Source organism: Taudactylus pleione, unplaced genomic scaffold (genome assembly GCF_031769625.1).
Source record: "Taudactylus pleione unplaced genomic scaffold, aTauple2 ptg000016l, whole genome shotgun sequence".
Lineage (NCBI taxonomy): Eukaryota > Metazoa > Chordata > Amphibia > Anura > Myobatrachidae > Taudactylus > Taudactylus pleione.
Genome location: NW_028284418.1, coordinates 44,362,495 through 44,382,307, shown reverse-complemented (window position 1 = coordinate 44,382,307; position 19,813 = coordinate 44,362,495). Strand labels below are relative to the sequence as shown.

The 19,813-nt window shown below is 43.3% G+C and overlaps 1 protein-coding gene across 1 annotated transcript in view; it reads left to right on the top strand.

Moving 5' to 3' along the window:
* ALOX5 (arachidonate 5-lipoxygenase) overlaps window positions 1-19,813 on the top strand; it is a 123,200-nt gene that overhangs the window by 69,513 nt on the left and 33,874 nt on the right. The window contains exons 5-8 of the mRNA XM_088475799.1: window positions 1,260-1,366; window positions 1,915-2,087; window positions 9,543-9,689; window positions 14,648-14,851. Coding sequence (XP_088331925.1) covers window positions 1,260-1,366; window positions 1,915-2,087; window positions 9,543-9,689; window positions 14,648-14,851 — 631 coding nt within the window. The remainder of the gene's footprint in view (window positions 1-1,259; window positions 1,367-1,914; window positions 2,088-9,542; window positions 9,690-14,647; window positions 14,852-19,813) is intronic.

The following is a 19,813-nucleotide window of genomic DNA, read 5'->3' as shown; positions in this document are numbered from 1 at the left end:
TCCGCACTGCCTCTTTCCCATTGTTGGGTCTAGGACTCCGTCCCTAGATGGAGGTGCACTTGACTTATGACCCAAGTGGGGTACTGCGAATGTCCCCGCGTTTTCTCCATCCTCCATAGAGACAGGACTTGCCTCTGAGCATCTTGCTGCACCAGGAACTGAATCATATAGTGGAGGCACTACATATACCACTGTGTCATCACTGCTCACTTTAAAAGGGCCATTGCCACCACTGTATATGCAGGTGTGTGCTAACCTAAAATGTGCACCACCTGCATTTACCTCATAAACTCCTAACTGGATCTGATTGTACTAGTTATATGTGCATACCTGCATTAACCAAGTGTTGCTCTGCATCCTGCTATCTGATGCCTATCAACACCATAGGTTCTGCCAGTAGTTACATATACTGCCAATGAACACATCTACTCTGACCTGTATGTGCGTGTAGAACAGTGGTCATGGAACAGGGGTAAATTACCCCACATGGGGTAAAAATTTAATTCCTGGGGATAATGGATGGACAGCCGAGCATGCATATGAATCATTCTATAATATAGAATGATTCATATGCATGCCTGGCTGTGCCGCAGGGAGGCTCTAAGCCAGATCCCCGTTGAGATGTTATTACCAGCGGGTGCCCAGCTCCTTCCCTGCAGCACCGTGTTAGCCGGAGGCTGGAGTTTTTTTCTGAACTCCAGCTTCCGCCTCTCTCCATGCGCACTATGGGAGAGACGTCATGACGTCTCTCCCATAGTTCCGAGGAGCAGCCGGGCGGACAGGACGGCGGCGGATGGAGAGGCGGGATTAAGGTAAGTGTTTTTTGGGTTTTTTTTTGTACAAGCAGCACTACAGGGGCACTATATAGGGGCACTACTACAAGGGCACTATATGGGGGCACTACTACAGGGGCACTATATGGGGCACTACTACAGGGGCATTATATGGGGGCACTACTATAGGGGCATAACTATGGGGGCACTACTACAGGGGCATTATATGGGGGCACTAGTACAGGTGCATTATATGGGGGCACTACTATATGATTTCCTTCCTTTCAAATCAAGGGGGTAACATCGGCATATCTAAATATATTTTGGGGTAAAAAGTAAAAAAGTTCCCTGACCCCTGGTGTAGAACAAAAGCATTTATGTATCTGTACCGTATGATTACTAAATAGGAAAGAATGTATTAACTGTTCACTCGTGTCTTTCAGGTGTGTGCCAAATACATTTTATGTCTATTCTCATATCTTATAGGATGGAAAACCTCTTTGTCAACAGTTTTATGCATATGTTCCAGTCCTCATGGAGTGACTTTGCTGATTTTGAAAGGATCTTTGTCAGAATTAGTAATACAATATCAGGTGTGTTCCATGACGGAGGAAATGTTTTTTAAAGAATTCAATGTAGTTTCACAAACACTAATAATATATATATATAGAATTATTTCCAATGTATCACACTTCTGTGGTTAGTGTTAGTAACAAAACCACACATACACAAACATTTTTCTAAATTATGTTGCCATCATTTTTTGCTAGTAGAATTGTCGTCTACCAAAATAAATAAAGTGTGTTTTTGGACAGAACATGACCTACAGTATCTTACCTATTACACAATGTCCTTCTCCCACATTCGTTTCATATTTAACCAACTACATCAGCTATTTGCCGATGATGATTTTAGGATTGTCGTATCTTAAAAAGTATTATTAATCAAAGGCTCCACTTAGTTCTTACTGACATTTTAAACAACTTATTTTTGAAATGTCCCATAAATTTGTCACAAAATCCTGTGCAGTTCACAAATACCATGAGTGTAAATGATATTTACATATAATAAAAACATATTAACAATCACCAAATAAATATGTACCAATACATATGTGCATCCTGTGTTTCTTGTTATCCAGAATATGTAATGCAGCACTGGCAAGAAGACTTCATGTTTGGATACCAGTTTCTTAATGGCTGTAACCCAGTTTTAATCAGAAAATGCCAAAAAATACCAGAAAACTTCCCAGTAACACACAAGATGGTGGAATGCAGCCTTGAGAGGAAAGTTACACTGGAGAAGGAATTGGAGGTAGGTGTAGAATAATATTACATGTATATACTGAGGTGTGACAATAATGTAGCTAATTACAGAATGTGTTGCTATATATATATAGTGACAAGAACACTGTAATCGTATTTGAGGGCAGGTATATTTGTCCCAGGTTTCTGACCAACATGGTTTAAAACCCCCCAGGAAAATGTTAAACAGCTTGCTGAGAGCATGTGGGCTTTGGTGATAGCCTTTTAAGGGTTCCTGGGATTATGGATGGAGAGTGAGGGCCATTTCGGGTCTTTGGGGTCTCTAGTCTAATGCTGACCATACATCAGACCAACTTTCCTCCAACCATCCAAATGACCAACCGTCCAACTTGTCTGTCCAACTAAAACACTGCCCACACACCTAACCAACTCTTTCATCAAACCAGCCAAACAGCCCACTTTTTCATCAGAACAGTCAATATCACAGTAGTAGGCGGACAGCGTCTGCCTACTGTTGCATATTTTGAATAAATATTTATTTCTTACAAATATGACCGTCCGTATGTGTAATTATTTATTACTTTTTAAATTAATGCTACTGTTTATTTGATTCATACAATGTAACTTATAGCTACACACATGTAATTTTATCAAGTGTAGCGCTAGTTCCAATATGTTATTTATTAGCCCCAAGTAGCTGAATTGATTATTAAAGCTAAACAGATGTCTCCAGTATGAAAGTAGGAGAAAGGAATAATTTCTGCAATAAATGACATATACGAGTATAGCTCACACATAATCACATTGTCACCTTGGTGATACTATGCTCTTGGCTGATTATCATATAAAAATAGCAGCAGTGCATTTATTTGCAGTTATCAAAGCTGAATGTCTACAATGTTTGTGACACATTTTATATTTCTCAGTACAAAGCCACAAACTATAAATATGCATTTTAGTTACAACATCAACTGTGGTGGCTTTTTAAAATGTACTTTATAGTCTTTACATGTGCATCAATTAGTTTTAGTAATGTATTATAACATAACATCGATTGTCACACTGCTTTGAAGACAGGCAGAGCAAACAGCATTGAGGTATTGAAGGTCAGTCTGTTCATTATTTCATGTAGTATATGCAGTAGGGGCATTGGGGTGACATTTGATATGCATCGCCAGGCGGATGCAATGGGCCATGAACGGGGGACAGGAACCAGACATTGGGGAGCAGGGTGCCCTTGTTCTGTATGTAGCTGATGATCTGCTGTCCTATCTGTGCGACACCAGCTACATTAAGTCCCTCCCGAGGCAGATAAGTAGAGAATTTAGGCAGGGGAGAGGTAACTATGGGTGTGATAGGTGTGGGTCCCCTGCCAGGTGCTGCAGGATGGGGCCATGTGTAAAGAGACTAATGGCATGCAGCAGCACTGATCCTCCTCCTTCTCCCGCTCCATTGCCGCCACTGTCAGGGATCCTAGAGTGACAGGGGCAGCCCGACAGTGCTAGACTGCCGTAGCCTGCCCCTGATCCATCTCCTGTTCAGCAGCTGTCAGGGGTCCTGGGGTGACAGGGGCAGCCCGGTAGTGATGAACTGCCACAGCTTACCCCTGATCCTCCTCCTACTCCGCCGCTTTCACTGGCGCTGTCAGGGGTCCTGGGGTGACAGGGGCAGCCCGACAGTGATGAAGTGCTGCAGCCTGCCCCTCATCCTCCTCCTGTTCCACCGCCACCGCTGTCAGCAAACCTGAGATGTCTGCTCCTGTGATGGAGGTGAATATTATGAAAAAAGTAGGCTGATAAACTTGCACCTGATAATACGACTTTCTTTACAAGGTGCGAGATACACAGAAGCCTTCACAGATCAGCGAGATGTGAAAAAATAAAACCACTGTAAAGTGTGTGTTAAAATAAAAAAAATTATGTGGGGCCCACCTTAAAAGGACATTCATCACTGGAATTATCTGATCCAGTCCTGGTTATAAAAATGCAGGGAAAATAGACATAGAGTTCCCCTGTATTTTCATTAACCAGCACCAGGCCCTGTGAGCCAGTCCTAGTTGTGGAAATACAGGGAACAAATTGCACCAGAGTCTTTCTAGGATGGGTATAATGTCACAGCCATGGGACCAGCTTCATGTGGTCCACTGGCCAAAGCATTATCACCCCAATCTAGTCAGCCCAGGTCGGGGATCCCTGGTGAGGTGGGGACCCTTCCAATAAAGGGGTGGCCCTGTCTATAAATCTCAGGCATGGCAGCTTAATGGAAATTGTAGATGCTTTCTGCACAGCAGCAGTTAATGGAGACAACAGGACTCACTTACATGAAGCTCAGGGAGGTGGTGAGTGACAAAAAGTCTGTTATGAGGTGTTGTTTAAACAGGAAATTGTCTGCATATGTGAAGATGCAAAAAGGTGATGCAAAATGTGTTAGAAAGCAAGTGTGTTAAATCACAGGTGTCTACAAAAGTTGTTCAGGGGTTGCTGTAAATAAAAGCAAGTATTTGTGAAGTGATGCTGCAGTGTGCAGTCAGTAAAGGGGTTAATAAAGAAAAACCCAAGTATTGGAATCTGCCTCATCAAAGTTGGGGGTGGTGCAGAGCAACATACTTTTTAGCAAAAACAATTAAAGGGACAGTTGCTGTGATAATGCTGGTAGTTGTAGTGCGATGCCTGCAGTGTCAAGTAGAATGGTTTTCTGTGTTTAAAAAATTATAAAAGCATTTTTTTAATGCTCCTAGAAGAGGCAAGCTGCCTGCAGCAAGTGTTCAGTCTCAAACTGGAGATTTGCAAATCTCCAGTCTACATCTACAGTCTAAATCTACAGACTGGAATAAAACAAATACTGTATGCTGTGATTTAAAGTTTTTTGAACTACTCTGTGATATGATGTAGGATAACTTGTTTCTAGATGCTGTGTTGCAAAGTGATGTTCCAGAGAAAGAGACATCTACATTGCACATGCAGAGTAAACTAAGTGTGTATGGTGCCAAGTCTACTAGAAGAGGACTGTGAGCATGGAAGAATTTGACCAAATTAATAAAGTTTTGCATTAAAGACTTTTGTATTCTTGGGAGCACATAAGTGACTTAAATAAAATGTCTGCTGAAGAGACTCTGTTGCGTGAGCAAATTTTTGAAAAGTTACAGAGGCAATTAACTTCCTATATTTAGACAAGGGGAACAAAAAAAGAGAGTTTGAAATTAAAGCTCTTAAAGAGACAAACCTGAAATTGGCAGATATGTCTAAACTCCTTGAGGAGGCTGAGGTGTTGAAAGAGTTTATGCTGAAAAGAGAGCAGGAAGATGACATTGTCAAAATGTACCAAAAGTTTGTGGTACTTCAGCAAGGGATATAAGAGTGACACAGCACGCACACAATGAAATGTAGTGGCTTTAGCTCTTGTGTTGAAAGAAAAAGTATTTGTAGTTGTTTTTACACAAGTAAAACTGCCAGATTGTGAATTAGAGAGAGATTGTCTAACTGAGAAGTTTCATGAATGCTCTGGGAAAAAAAAGGAAAATCTCCATATGCTTAGTGACAAAAAAACAGCGACGCATGGAGATTGCTTATCTTCAAGTAAGTTTTTAGAAGCAAATAGAGATGTTCCAGTCCAGTTTAGCTATTTCCAGAGCAACTTGTGTTTTACTTGTGTCTTGCTTAAAGAAATATATTTCTAGAGGAAAGTCTACATGAAACAGCAGGACAAAGTAAGGTTTTGGAGAAACAACTTTACCATGTATATACGGTAATTGAGGAGTTGTGATGAGAGAATAAGAACCTTGAAAGATGTCTATAAAGTGCAAAGAAAGAGTTGGTCTGTCTCCAGGTAAATATGGGTGCCAGGGAACAAGAGCTTGAGTGTAAAATAAAAGTTGCAGAATCTGAAAGAGCGGAACTAAAGTTGGGACTTGTCAAACTTGAAGATATGGAGAACAGTCTTCTGCAACCTCAGAACAAGTTGGAAAGTGCAATGAAGAAAGTCACCCAGTGTCACGCTGGGAGGCGGGTCTTTGAAAGCCGAGGCCTGAGGTTGCAGGAAGAAACAAAGGCGAGGGGCCTGGATGTATGATCTCCACCTCCACAGGTCTTGGTCATTGGTGAGACCTAGTCAAAGGTGCGGAATCTAACCCACGGGGAGGTGTTCGCCAGTGACCCCTCCAAGCGGGATATGGGCTTGAGCTGCACCCCGTAAGCAGGTCGCGGTCCTTTGACTAGGTGACCAAGCCCTGTGGGAAAAGGAGAAATGAAACCCTCGTGGCCCAAGGGTAAGGTGCCAGTAGGAGGCACGTAGGAGGATACTGTACTTGAGGTACAAGAGAGCGTGCACTGCGGAGTGTGACTGCGCACACACCTTACCGGGTTGCCGGTCGGAGAGAATGCACCACAGTGCAATACAGTGTGAACAAAGGAGCCCAGTAATGAGGTGGGTAGAGGTATTGGACCCGAACTGAGATGGTAAAGCACTGGAGAGGTGGATGCATATAACTGCACACAGGCTGTGATGGTAAAGCGCTGGTGAGGAGGACGGTATAACTGCACACAGGCTGCGATGGTAAAGCACTGGTGAGGAGGACGGTATAACTGCACACAGGCTGCGATGGTAAATCACTGGTGAGATGGATGGTATAGCTGCACACAGGCTGCGATGGTAAATCACTGGTGAGATGGATGGTATAACTGCACACAGGCTGTGATGGTAGAGCACTGGTGAGATGGATGGTATAACTGCACACAGGCTGTGATGGTAAAGCACTGGTGAGATGGATGGTATAACTGCACACAGGCTGCGATGGTAAATCACTGATGAGATGGATGGTAGACTGCACACAGGCCGCGATGGTAAAGCACTGTTGCTCGTGAAATACTGGGATTAGCTTACTGGAATCAAGGGAACCTGGAACGAGAGACCACTAGTAACACTAGCAGCGACAATGGTTGTTCAGGCAATTACCTGATACACAGGAGCCAGATGTATACCCCTGGAAGCCTGCTGATTGGTCCACAGCGTCAGCTGACCAGCCAGACTGTCAGGGAAGGAAGGCAAGTCACAAGGGGAAGTGTCATGCCGGCGCCCATGACGGGGACTCCGATCCCCGCACACCAGACCGCCCGACACACCAGCATCAGGGAGAGTGCTCAGCACCTCCCACGTCACCGCACCAGCCACCCGACTGCCCGGGAAGTCAGAGGAAGCCGATGGGACGGTAAGGGACGACCGATCCCCGGCTGGACTCTGACACCCAGCTTGAAGAACATCTCTCTGCAACTGAGAAAAAGTGCCACTTGGAAGTGGGAAAAGCAGAAAAGGAAAATAAGTTGGCTTACACCCTGGCCATCTTTATACGATTTACAAGTGGTGGCTCACAGTGGCAAAATGAAGGAACTTGTTGCAGAAAATGAAATGCCTTGCAGTGACTTTCAGCTCCCTGTTATATCTAAAGATGTGCAGTCCTCCTAGAGGGTTACAGTTTCTGATGATAAACTGTAACCCCAAATGATAAGCTGTCATTCTAACTCCCTGATACATACACCTTCCTCTCCATCTGTGTCACCCCTGTTTGTCTTCCCCTCCCCTTTTAGAATGTAAGCTCTTATGAGCAGGGCCCTCTAACCTCTTGTACTTCTCCCTACTTTAGTTTCATCTACTTCTTACTCACCATTAGGGCACCTAACACTTGGTTGCTTATGCTCTGTTGCTTATCTGGGTGTTATGGTCACTAATGTAGCAATATATATTATACCTGTCCTAGTATTGTATTGTATTGTTCTGTAAGTCGCTTGTCTACAACTTGTTTATGTGCTTTGTAAGGCGCTGCAGAACATTTGTGGCGCCATATAAATAAATGATAATAATAATAATAATAATAATAATAATAATAATAATAATAAACCTGTACCTAAAGTGGGTGATATGGATTTGATAAATACAAATTGAGATATTTTGTCCCATGAGGCAAAAGCACAAAACATACAGAGGACTAGAAGAATATCTATGGCTTCCCAGGATAAGACTCTAATTTTGCATGTGATCAGAATGATATGGATATGACCAGGTCACACATTTTTGCAGTTTAGAGCAAAACCTTGCAGGAAGTTCATATTAATGGTCGTGTGAAGAGTAATATTCCTGTACATGAAATAGTGACTAATGTAACCACGTCATTACTTATAAAGCAGCTGAATTTGTTTGTGATTAAATTAATCTCAGTGAGTCTCACACTACAAGGATTGTAAGCTCCCAGTCTAAAGAAATGCCTTCTTTATTTATGAAAAAGCCTGCAGTAATAAGAGGGAACGTGATTAATCAGTACTATAAATTCCATGAAAGGAATGTCCAGCAAGCAAGCCAATGTAGCAGAGAAAAAGCCAACAGTTGTGAGTAAACTAGATTTTGCAGAGGAACACAAGGTTGAGAATATTGCTGTAACCTTGGCCACAGAGTAGAAGACAGTATTGAAAGTTAATAACAGACCCTATAGGAAATAGGTTAAAAGCAGACCCCTAGGAAAGATACTTTGAAATCTCAATGCCAAAAATTATGTCTAATAAGGAATTTGGACCACTGGATATGGAATTCAATGATTTCAAACCTGCTGCAGAATATGAAGGTTCTGGCCAACCAATAGATATTGCTTGTCTTGAGAATGGTACTTCTTTATTCAAAGTGTCCGCCATTAGAGAGCAGTCCCTGTAACTGAAATCTGAACTTGTGCTGAAAGAGTTTTTGGTAAAGTCTGCTGATGACACCAGTGTCTTGGTCAGCAATAAGATGTAGCAGAGCTCTTCAAAGCTCATTGGGTTCTTAACCCAAGTACTGAAACTTGCCCTGTTCAAAAGAAGAAGAATGGGACATTTTTGAAATGGAGGAAGAAGCACAACAGGTATTATCTGAAATGTTGTATAATGGAGACAATTATTGCAACGTTTGAAAGCACAAATTAGCAGCTGCACAAACATATAAAGTTCTCTAAGGTCAGAAAAAGAGAAGAGACAGAAGAAACACAGGTACATGAATGATAGGACCACCAGATGACAGACTCTGCCCAAATTACTCACCCCAGGGTTTGTAAGCTGGGGAGGGGGATATGTGGTAGGATGAAGCTAGGTGGCAATGAGCCACTGATTCTGTGTTGGGATGGTGGGATCCTCACACAAAAGTTTAAAATGGGATGTGCTCACACCTATGGGATGACCCAGAGGATACAGCCCATTTGCAAGAAGCAGGCTGGACTCTGACTTTGTGTTGTGTGCAGACTAGCTGCCCTCGTTAGTTAGGGCTGAAGTAGTGAGGTAGTGCCCTGCATTAGTGTTAGGCTGGTTGTTATTTTCTTTTATCTTTGTATTGAGAAACAGTAAAGCATCATTTATTTGTTTAAACCCAGTCAAGTTGTGTAGTGACCTTTATTTGATCAGCTACATAGTGCAACACCAACTACTGAGCAAAATACTCCAGAATGTCACATTATATATATAACTGTGTGTGGTCTTTATTCCATTCGTTACAGCTAGGTAACATCTTCATCGTTGATTTCAAACTTCTTGATGGTGTGTCTGCTAACAAAACCGATCCATGCACCATCCAGTACATTGCTGCCCCCATCTGTTTGCTGTACAAGAACCTTGAGAACAAGATTGTCCCGATTGCTATCCAGGTATTGTGTTAATATTGTAGAATTTATCATCTGTATATTTAGACAGTTAATCATATAGTATCTAATTAGTGTGCAGTTAAAGGCTACAATGACATGAAAATGTAATTTCTAATAGCTGGTTTTGGTATTGTAGCTGTAGGTTTTAGTCTGGGCCATGATGAGAAAATTGGAGATGAATTCTGTAGTCTGTTTTTTTATTCTTGAGGTTACTCAATTTAAGATGCTCATCCACTAGAAGACAGGCAAAAGACTGCACGATAACGACATTGTAATCGTGCAGTCGTTTGTCAGTCTGTGATGTGCCTACACTGAACAAGCAGTTGTTCAGTGCAGGCTCGTCAATCATCTGCAAACATGCTGAACCTGATGTAATCGTCAGGTTGTCCAGCATGTTTGCCCAATGATAGCTTTCTAAACGACCAGCGGGAGTGTGCATTGCTGGTAGTTTTAGACATTTTTGCAATCGATTTGCAAACGACTTGCAAACGATTTATGAACGATAACGATATCGTTATCGTTCAATCGCTCAATTAAATCGTCAAGTGGATGGGCACCATTAGAGGAGTAATAGTAGTTGTAACTAAATGGACACTCAGGTACCAGTTATTGTCTTCCAGGTAAAGAGATACATGACCCACCTTACACCCTGAAAAGTGTTGTTTTGTAAACTAGCGGCTCAGAGCACTATGTACATTAGCCATTCGAAGGAGCATAAGGGCATAATTCAGAGTTGTACACTATGAAAATGTTCATGCAGTTGAATGATTTTCTGCTACTGCACATGTGCGAAAAGCCGGGGAAAGTCTCACTGCGCGAGCTGTAGTTTGAGATGGCATTTGCAATGTCTCCGTGATCGCAAGGTCATGAGCAGACCACTGCGATTCATGAGCGTTCCTGGTGGATTCAGGGAGGTGGCCGAAAGTGTTGGCAAAAGGAGGCGTCCGTTGGCGTGTTACAGGAGTTCTCAGGGTGTGTCTGCGATCGTGGCTGCGATCACAGAACCACAGTCACAGAAGCCATTTTTAGAATGAAAGTTGACCCGGAATCTGTGTAGACCAGGACTTACTCAAGGAGTCGATGTGTGTCTGGTGTTGCCTCGATTGTAGTGTGTTCTCAACCCCTGAAGGATCTGCACACAGTGCAGATAGGGGAAGTGGGAGTAACAACATTTGCTTAGTTCATAGCACACTATATCAGGCGGGGAAGTCTGTTGGCAGGCATTTGCATATTTGTGCACGTAAATTGCAAGCACGAACGCAGCTGCGAATGCAGTAGTGAATTAGGCCCTAAGAGGCATTTTCAATTGGCTGCAAAAATTAAAGCAGGTATCACGTCCATTTTTCAATTACCACACCTATGCTCGCTCTTTATAGTCGCGGTATTCAATTGAAAGAATTGGTAGCGTATATTTTTGCACCCGAAATCCAGAGGGAAGTTTTTTTTTTTAAATTTGGGGAACAGCCTGTACCCCCAAAAATATATATATATTGGGTAACAGCAATGATGTTTATTACTGTCCCAAAGATCAAATGGGGTGATTTGTGTATTTTTATGTAAAAAAATTACCAAAAGATAACTTTTTTTCATTTGATTATGAATTAATAAAATGAAAAAGTTCAAAAAAGTAATTTGGGGTAATTTGAGGCCAATTTAAAAAAATATTTTTTTTTTTATAAAAAGCAATTATTTTTCTTTAAATAAATACTTTAATTAAATTTGGGGTGCATAAACTAACAAAAAAAGTTTATTTTGGGGTAATTTTAAGCCTTTTTTTCATGCCCAATAATGACACTTGATTTGGAAACTTAAAATTGTCTAATTAATCACGTGGAAGGGGGGAGGGGGGGGTCCAATGGGTTCTAATACAAGTCCCAACATTTTTAACTTAAAATAGGGATTTTTAAAAACTTTGCACCTGCTCTGAAGCTACGCTAAAAAAAAACAATTGGATACTTAAAACGTTGCAGCGTGATGTTTTTTAAAAATTCATGGCCAATTGAATATGCCCCTAAGATGTAAAATGCACAAGTTGGGTACTGAGTAGGATTTTTGCAAACCAATAGCTGTTTGTGGACCTGATTAGTTTTCTAAAAAAAAAAATGAACCTATACATACTAAAAGTTGTCTTAGAATCAGGGTTGACAGGTCATCCATTACACATATAAATGATTAATGCTGAATGGCTCTTTTGCAATCATATGGTTATATTCAAGGCACCAACAGAGGGCCCACAGAAGAGCCAGATCTCCATTATATAATCTAGCCACTCACCTAGGGCCCAATGAGCACTAAGGGGTTTTTTATTTTTTTTACTGCAGGAACCAGATTACAGTAACTTGTTTTATGATGGTTATTTTTTTGACAAACAGATAGGAGAGAAAGGAGTCAGTATCTTTTTAAGGGCAACATCAATTGGTGTATCTATAATGGGTGCAGGATGTGCGGTGCACATGGGCCCCTGGGTCCAGGGGGACCACACCAGACACCCTGCATTCAAATAACTCTCTTATTTTCGCAGAGATTTGTGGATGCACAGTAGGGAAGTTTCCGGGAACATATTTCTGGTGCCATGTTCCTGGAGACCTGCACATGAGCAGTAGGGAAGTGTCCGGGAACATATCTCTGGTGCCATGTTCCTAGGGACCTGCACATACGCAGTAGGGAAGTGTCCGGAAACATATATCTGGTGTCATGTTCCTGGAGACCTGCACATGCGCAGTAGGGAAGTGTCCGGCAACATATCTCTGGTGCCATGTTCCTGGAGACCTGCACATGCACAGTAGGGAAGTCTCCGGGAACATATCTCTGGCACAAAGCTAGAGTCTACCTCACTGCTGGAGAGGAGGGGCCTGCACATAGGCTGTACATAGGTCCAGAGCCCTGTGCAAGAGAGAGCATTGGCGCCCCCCCCCTCCCATTTTTTAAATAGGGACATAAGATAGTGCACCTGAAAAAGGGCCATGGCTTCATATGGAAGGACCAGGGAGGGGATGCTGGGGATAAAAGAAGAGGAAGCTACAAGTGAGAATGATAAAAAACAGGACAATTGACAGGCCAGAACAGCGCCCCGTGCCCTGCGGTGCCCTGTGCAGTGGCACAGATGGCACTACCCTAGTTACGGCTCTGCATGGGTCCCCTTCTCTCTGAAACTACCCCTGGCACCATGGGATCTTAATCGGGCCTTTACACAGCATGCATGTGAATTTATTGCAGAATGAAAAGACTATCCTGGTTTATTCATTTAAATCATCTATTTGCAGATGGCTAATTATGAACAAAATTAATTGAAACTGACAGCAATTCCTTACATTTTCAAGTAATATTGTACATCTATTGTGCCACTTTCACAGTAAAACAGTGTCAATGTCACTTCACTTCTTCTTAAAATATGATTCATAGCATAAAAATTGTAATTATTAAGGTGCATGCGACCTACTCAGCTTCCATAAACCCATCTAATCCACATAATAACATTTGTTAGCAATGTAATGTGAAGACCACAACTTTCTTTTAGCAAACAAATGGATATACAGTAGGCCTATATAACAATTAAGTAAACACTAACGTCCAAGCCTGTAGCATTTACCATCTCCAACCAGCTGAGGCCCAATTGCCACGCTGATTCTATCTTACAGCCAGTGCCCTTGAAACCAATCATAAAAGCCATTTTTGTAACATATAGGATAAGCTCTTTCTATTGTAACCCATGTGAGGGTTAACAATATTTAATGTATGTGACTAGCTGTATTCTATTATTTAATGTTTATTATGACATAGCATATGTACTTGTATGTATGACTCCCTATGATTGAGCAGTATGAATAGAGGTATATGGCATTGGTGACAGTGGATATAAATGAGTATAGGGGAAGTGCAGAGAGCCTGTGAGCTAGGGCAGGAATATGAGAGAGACCTGTTACACAGTGCTGAGTGGAGTGGTGAGCTGTCAGAAAGGCAGCAGTGAGGCAGCACTGACTCGGGTGCTGGAGCTAGGCGGAGCCAGTGTTTGAGGCGATACTAGCTGATGGGGCAGCTGGGGGAATGCAGGCAAAGAGGTGGAGAGATGGCTGAATAGCTGCAGAGGAGGCAGAACAGAGGGCAGGTAAACAACCCTAAGTGGGGAGTAACTGGAGCTTTACAGCCTGAGCAACTAGAGAAGAAAACAAATAACCAGGCGCTGCAAATTCCTATTTATGCAAATATGGGTGCTGCTTTCTAGTAAAGGGGAATTGACCCTCCAAAATACGATCATTCCAAACCAGTGTATTTCCAGAGTGGATAATTGGTTTTATTGCAACAAATTAGCACACTGTAATGAAGGTAACAATTCATAACAGTCTATGTTGCAACTTGTGACAAACAAAAACCTTTTATAAATGGCTCCTGCTATACACACATACTTATTGGCCGCTGGATGTGGCCTTGCTGACATCACAACTGGGCGGGCATTTCAATTTTCCCACCAGTTTAGATGTCAGTCACTGGCGGTCCCTGCAGCAAGGGTACAAGCAGTCAGCGGGTCACCTGTACACACAGCAAAATACGCTGATATATCTGCAGATATATAGGACATCGGCTGTGCTGCAGGGCCGATGTGATATGTCTGCGAACAACGTCATTCACAGACATATCATCTATACACACCCGCTGATACCCAAACGATATGTTGTACGTTCGATAGAACGGACGATATATCGTCCAGTGTGTACCCAGCTTATCTCTCTCCATTTTATCTATCTCCAAGCTTTGATAAATCTCCCCGAAATGGAGGTGTTGCCCATAGCAACCAATCCGTCACTAGCTATAACTTATCTAATACATTCTGTAAAATAGTAGCTAGAAGCTGATTGGTTCTATGGGTGATACATTCACTTGTCCTCCTTAGAAGGTTTGATAAATCTCCCCATAAATGTAGTAATGTAATGTCTGAATGTAACTGTGTTTTTTATACATTGTAGCTCAACCAACGACCTGGACCTGAAAATCCGATATTTTTGCCATCAGATTCACAAGATGACTGGCTATTAGCTAAAATATGGGTCCGGTCATCAGATTTCCATATTCATCAAACAATTAGCCATCTCCTGAGGTCCCATCTCCTTACAGAAGTTTTTGCTATTGCTATGTACCGGCAACTCCCTGCTGTGCATCCTATTTTCAAGGTAAAGTAATGTGCAAAGTAATCAGGTACCAGTACTGATTTCCTATAGTAAGTGGGCACAGAGGGCATCTGGGTTACATTTATATACAGTAAATTACAGTGAGTCAGTCATACTCTCTGAGGGTCCGATTCAATTCACTGTGATGTTTGGCCGTGAACGTTACCATCTGTTACAGTAGCAAATCTTAACAGAAAATCAGCATAGATGGGCACATACTGTACTCAGCCACCATTCTGGAAGCACTATGCACACATTGCCTTGAACTGAATTGGCTATTGGTTTAGGGGCATATTCATCAGTATGCTCCTAAAGTGCCCCTGATAGTCGTCGTGAGTTGCAGCATTACATATCATATTACCAGTGCAATAAAAGATTGCTCCGATGCAGGGACATCTGCTCCGAGAAGCAACTGTCCCCGCCATCCCTAAAACTTATCGATTCCACCACACATTCGTACTGCTGGAGGGCTCGCAGTGCAGAATGATCCGAATGCATTCCTCTTTGCAACCCTACGCTCCTTCTCATAGGAAGGAGCGGGACTCCAAGAACCAGCACCATCAGAAGATGGCGTAGGTTCCTGCAAGCAAAGATGGCGTAGCTTCCTGCAGGCAAAGATGGCTTAGGCTCCTGCAGGTAAAGATGGCGTAGGTTCCTGCAGGTAAAGATGGCATAGGTTCCTGCAGGTAAAGATAGCATAGGTTCCTGCAGGTAAAGATGGCATAGGTTCATGTAGGTAAAGTTTGCTGAATATTAGGTGACCCCCATCAGGCCCCTAATAATGAATGGGCCTGTTACTACAAACATGCTGAAACTAGCATCTCCGCATGTGTAACGAGCCCATAAGGGATCATGAAAGAACCCATAAATTGAAAATATGCTGATTACAATCTGGCAGACTAGCACGCATGACATGGTCAGTGATATATGTTTATAAGGCCATGTTATTGAGGATAGTATCAAACAGTATTTTAGCTTCATATACATAATTTCACTTTTCAGTTGATTTGATCCTGAAAAGCTTTTTCTGGACCATCTCATTCCTCCCGAAAATTTGGTGTCACTCCTGCCCCCCCTCCCACAAAAGAAGGCAAGTCTCCTGGAATGGCCGTCTCCCTGCCCCCGCGCCCACACCTGGTGGCATCCACTTAGCGAGCGAAAGTGGGCCGTCCAGGTGGGCGATGACCCGATTGGCACTGAATTGTGTCATCGTAGCCCTGTCCCCTGCTTTACAATGCCGATAATATCAGCATTGTAAAGCGGGGTGAGGCCATTATGACGCTGGCACGCCCACCCCACATAAGCCGTCCCCACGCCCCCTGCTGCACTGACTTGGCTGCCCTCTCCTGGAAGGGGCTCCCAGAAAGTCAGTAAGTATGGGTATAGCCACCACCACAGCCAGCATATCCAACAACAACGATATTCTGTCTGTACTTTAGTACATTTGCACATATATCTCTCCCCACTCTGCCCTGTGTTGCTTTTTGCAAGTTAATGTGAAGTGAACAAATACATAAGATATTAACTTGAAGTGCAAACAAGCTACTCAGAACAACTGGCACTTTTATATGGGATGCAATCGGGAAACCGGCTGTCTTAAACCAAACAGCCGGTTTCCCGACTGCTTTAACCCGGCGAGGGTGAAATGCCCGGCGTCTAGATGTAGACGCCGCTCATTTCCCCAACGCCGGGCGCCGCGAGCGAACAACCGCGGGGGGGAGGGTTAGGTTTAGGGCACCCGGGGGGACTTAGGGTTATGCACCCCCTGGGAGGGTTAGGGTTAGGCTAGGGGGAGGGAGGGTTAGGGTTAGGCACCCCCGGGGGGAGTTAGGGTTAGGCACCCCCCCGAGGTTTAGGCAGCGGGGAAGGGGGGAGTTAGGTTTAGGCACTTAGAGGGGGGGATTAGGTTTAGGCACTTGGGGGGGAGGTTAGGGTTAGGCACCCCTAAGGAGGGTTAGGGGGTTAGGTTAGGTTACTTTTTACTTACCTACGGATGATCGGGATTTCCAGCGCTGTCTAGCTTCCGCTGCTGGGATCTCTGCTTCTGTCGGCCTGCCGCTGCCGGGGATCGAACTGCCGGCCAGAGGGCCAGCAGTGTTTCATACCGATTCCCTTTTATATAGATAATAGATAAACGCACAAAAGAAAGTTTAATAGTTGATATAAAATATGAGGGGAGGATTTTGTTATGGCTGCAGACACTACAAAAATACAAAGTTGTTGTATTTGGAGGAAGCTAAGGTTATAAAAAACATCCATGTGTTATCTGCTCCCAGCTGTTTCTGTAACTGGTTTCCAGCCAACCTACAGAGCATTGTGCTGAGTGGTAGTGATTTGCATCCAGTCCCATTCTCATAATAATTATAATAAAGATAACAGTGGCTCTTATGTGTCAGCAAATGCAAAGCAGCATAGGTTTAGAATAGTAAATGTTATTCATTGTTTATGGTTTATGATACTCATGAACAAGTGGAAGAAATACATAAAAGGATTTTCCATTGTATTTAAGAAATGTATTAAATCGCCTACCTTCCCAATAATTGTACTTCAGTATTGTTCATTGTACATATTTACAAAAGTCCGGCACACATATAGCCCAGACCTCCGCTGATCACTCACCTTTGGTGCTGCACGTTTCTGAGACAGAAGCTCTGAGTCTCGCAGTTACTGCTGCTGTGTTGGATCCTCCTACTCCAGAGCTACAGTACCAGGGCAGTGCAGAAGTAGAAGTCATGGCTCTGTTGGTTCCAGGACCAATGGTGGGAGGCTCAGGGCAGGAATCCCCACCAAAGTACTTTTACTAGGAGATTTAGTCATTCTCTAAAATGAACTGAAAAATCCTTTGAAATGCACGTTTCACCCTGGATTATTAGTGGTGACAGTCAGGTGTGTGACTATCTTATTTTTAATATAGATAGACAAATCTTCTACAGTTACTGTACTAGAGCAAAAAACACTACCCTCTATTACTGCATTAAATTTAGCGAGTAATGAGCTCTCTATAAAGCGCTGCAGAATATGTGTGCACTATATAAATAAATGGTCATAATAATAATAAATGACAAGTAGCCACCTGCAAATGCACTGTGGTCCATTAAACTCTATATATGCCATAATTCTAAAATGACATATATACAGAGCCGGTGTTACCATCAGGTGATTGTATGCCGTTTTCTAGGGTACCAAATGCTAGAGGGCACCTAGACTGAGCAATTATCATAATGTAATTGTGTGACACTTGGATAAAATGTCATAGTGAAATGCAGAGAGAGAGAGAGAGCGTGAGAGAGAGAGCGAGAGAGAGACTGACTAGGTGGCAATAGTGAGCCATGGATTCTGTGTGGGGCTGGATGGACCTGCCCACACAGGGAAGAAATAGGAGGTGTGACCACACCTAATGGCTGTCAAGTAGAGTCAGTCCAGGGAGGACTGATGCAGAAAAGTGAGGCGGCATGTGGATACAGTACAAGAAGGTCCAGTATGCCTAGTGGGAGGCCCTGCAGTCAAGCAGGGAGGACCACAAATCTCTGACTGTGTATGTGAAGTTGTAGCAGCCAAAATGCAGGCCAGGAGGCCAGTGTCCAGACTTGCAAGAAGGTGGCAGTGTCTATACCTGTGAGAGACAGGACTAAAGGCTCAGGGCCTGATTCAGACCCGCTCGTGAGTGCACAGCACTCGCAAGCGGGTCGATGTTCCCCCACTGTGCATGAGCCACCTCTGACGTGCGCACGCACTAGCCCCAGCGAGCGACGGCAGCTCATTCGCTCCGGGACTCACTACAAGACGGGGCGGCTGTCGATGTTGATTGACAGCTCACCCCATTTTGTAGGTGGGGAGGGGTGGTGGCTGCACAAATGCAGGCATTCTCTTAGCAACGGCTGCCGTTTATGGGCGGCCCTACTGACATCACTCGTGATGTCATTAGTGGACTTCCTGCTTTATTAGAGCAGGAAGTCCACTCGGGCTTCCGGGAGCCGAGACCCTCCCGCAGGGTCTCGACGCAAGTCTGATGGTCGCGATAATCGTGACCATCGCCAGGCCGCTCGCACTAGCTGTGGGTGGTCACCTACAGCTTTCCGAGCAGCCTGGAGACCGAAACATAAAAAATGCCCTGATTCAGAGTGAGCGCTCACAAACAGCGAGTGCCTCTGAATCAGGCCCTCAGACTGTATTATGTTTGCAGACTAGCAGTCCATTATAGAAAGGAGCCAAGAAGTGAGGTAGTGCCCTTCAAGGTGGCTAGGTCGTTTATTATTATTTTGTTCCTATAGGCTGACAGTAAAACACCATTTGTTACATTTAACCTGAAAGCTGCATATAGACCCTTATTATTCACCTAGATACTGCACCACTGATCCCTCTACAAAGCTAATTTACCCTAGTATATCACATATGGTGGAGAATGCGGGCAGCATAGGGATCTATGCATAGCATATCTACACAATTGATCTACGCAGGAGATATACGTAGAAATCATGGATGTGCAGCATAATGGAGGCAACAAGACATAACTCACCTGAATGAAACCCAGGGAGCTGGTGAATGTTTTTTGAACAGAGCAATTGTCTGCAAATGTGCAAAAACATGATGCAAAGTTTGCTAAAAGTGCCAGTGTGTGAAATCACAAGTGTTATTGTTTACATTTTGTCCTTGGAAAGGAAGAGAAATAAGTGTTTACACAGTTGTTGAAACATGTCTGCAAACAAAAGTGGGAAATTTGTTGCAGCAGAGAAAGTGTTAAAAGTAAAACATTGCATGTTCTCTGGCTCGATAAAGCAAGGTGTGCTCTGCTGAAGAGAGAAAGAAAAAAAAAAAAGGGTTTTAAATCTGCCTCATCAAGGTGGAGTGTGGCAGATTCCTTTTGCAAAAGCAATTAAAGGGACAGTTGCTGTGATATTTGCTGGTAATTTTAGTTCTACAACTGCAGTGTCAAGTAAAGTGTTTTGCTGTATTGAAAATGCTTTT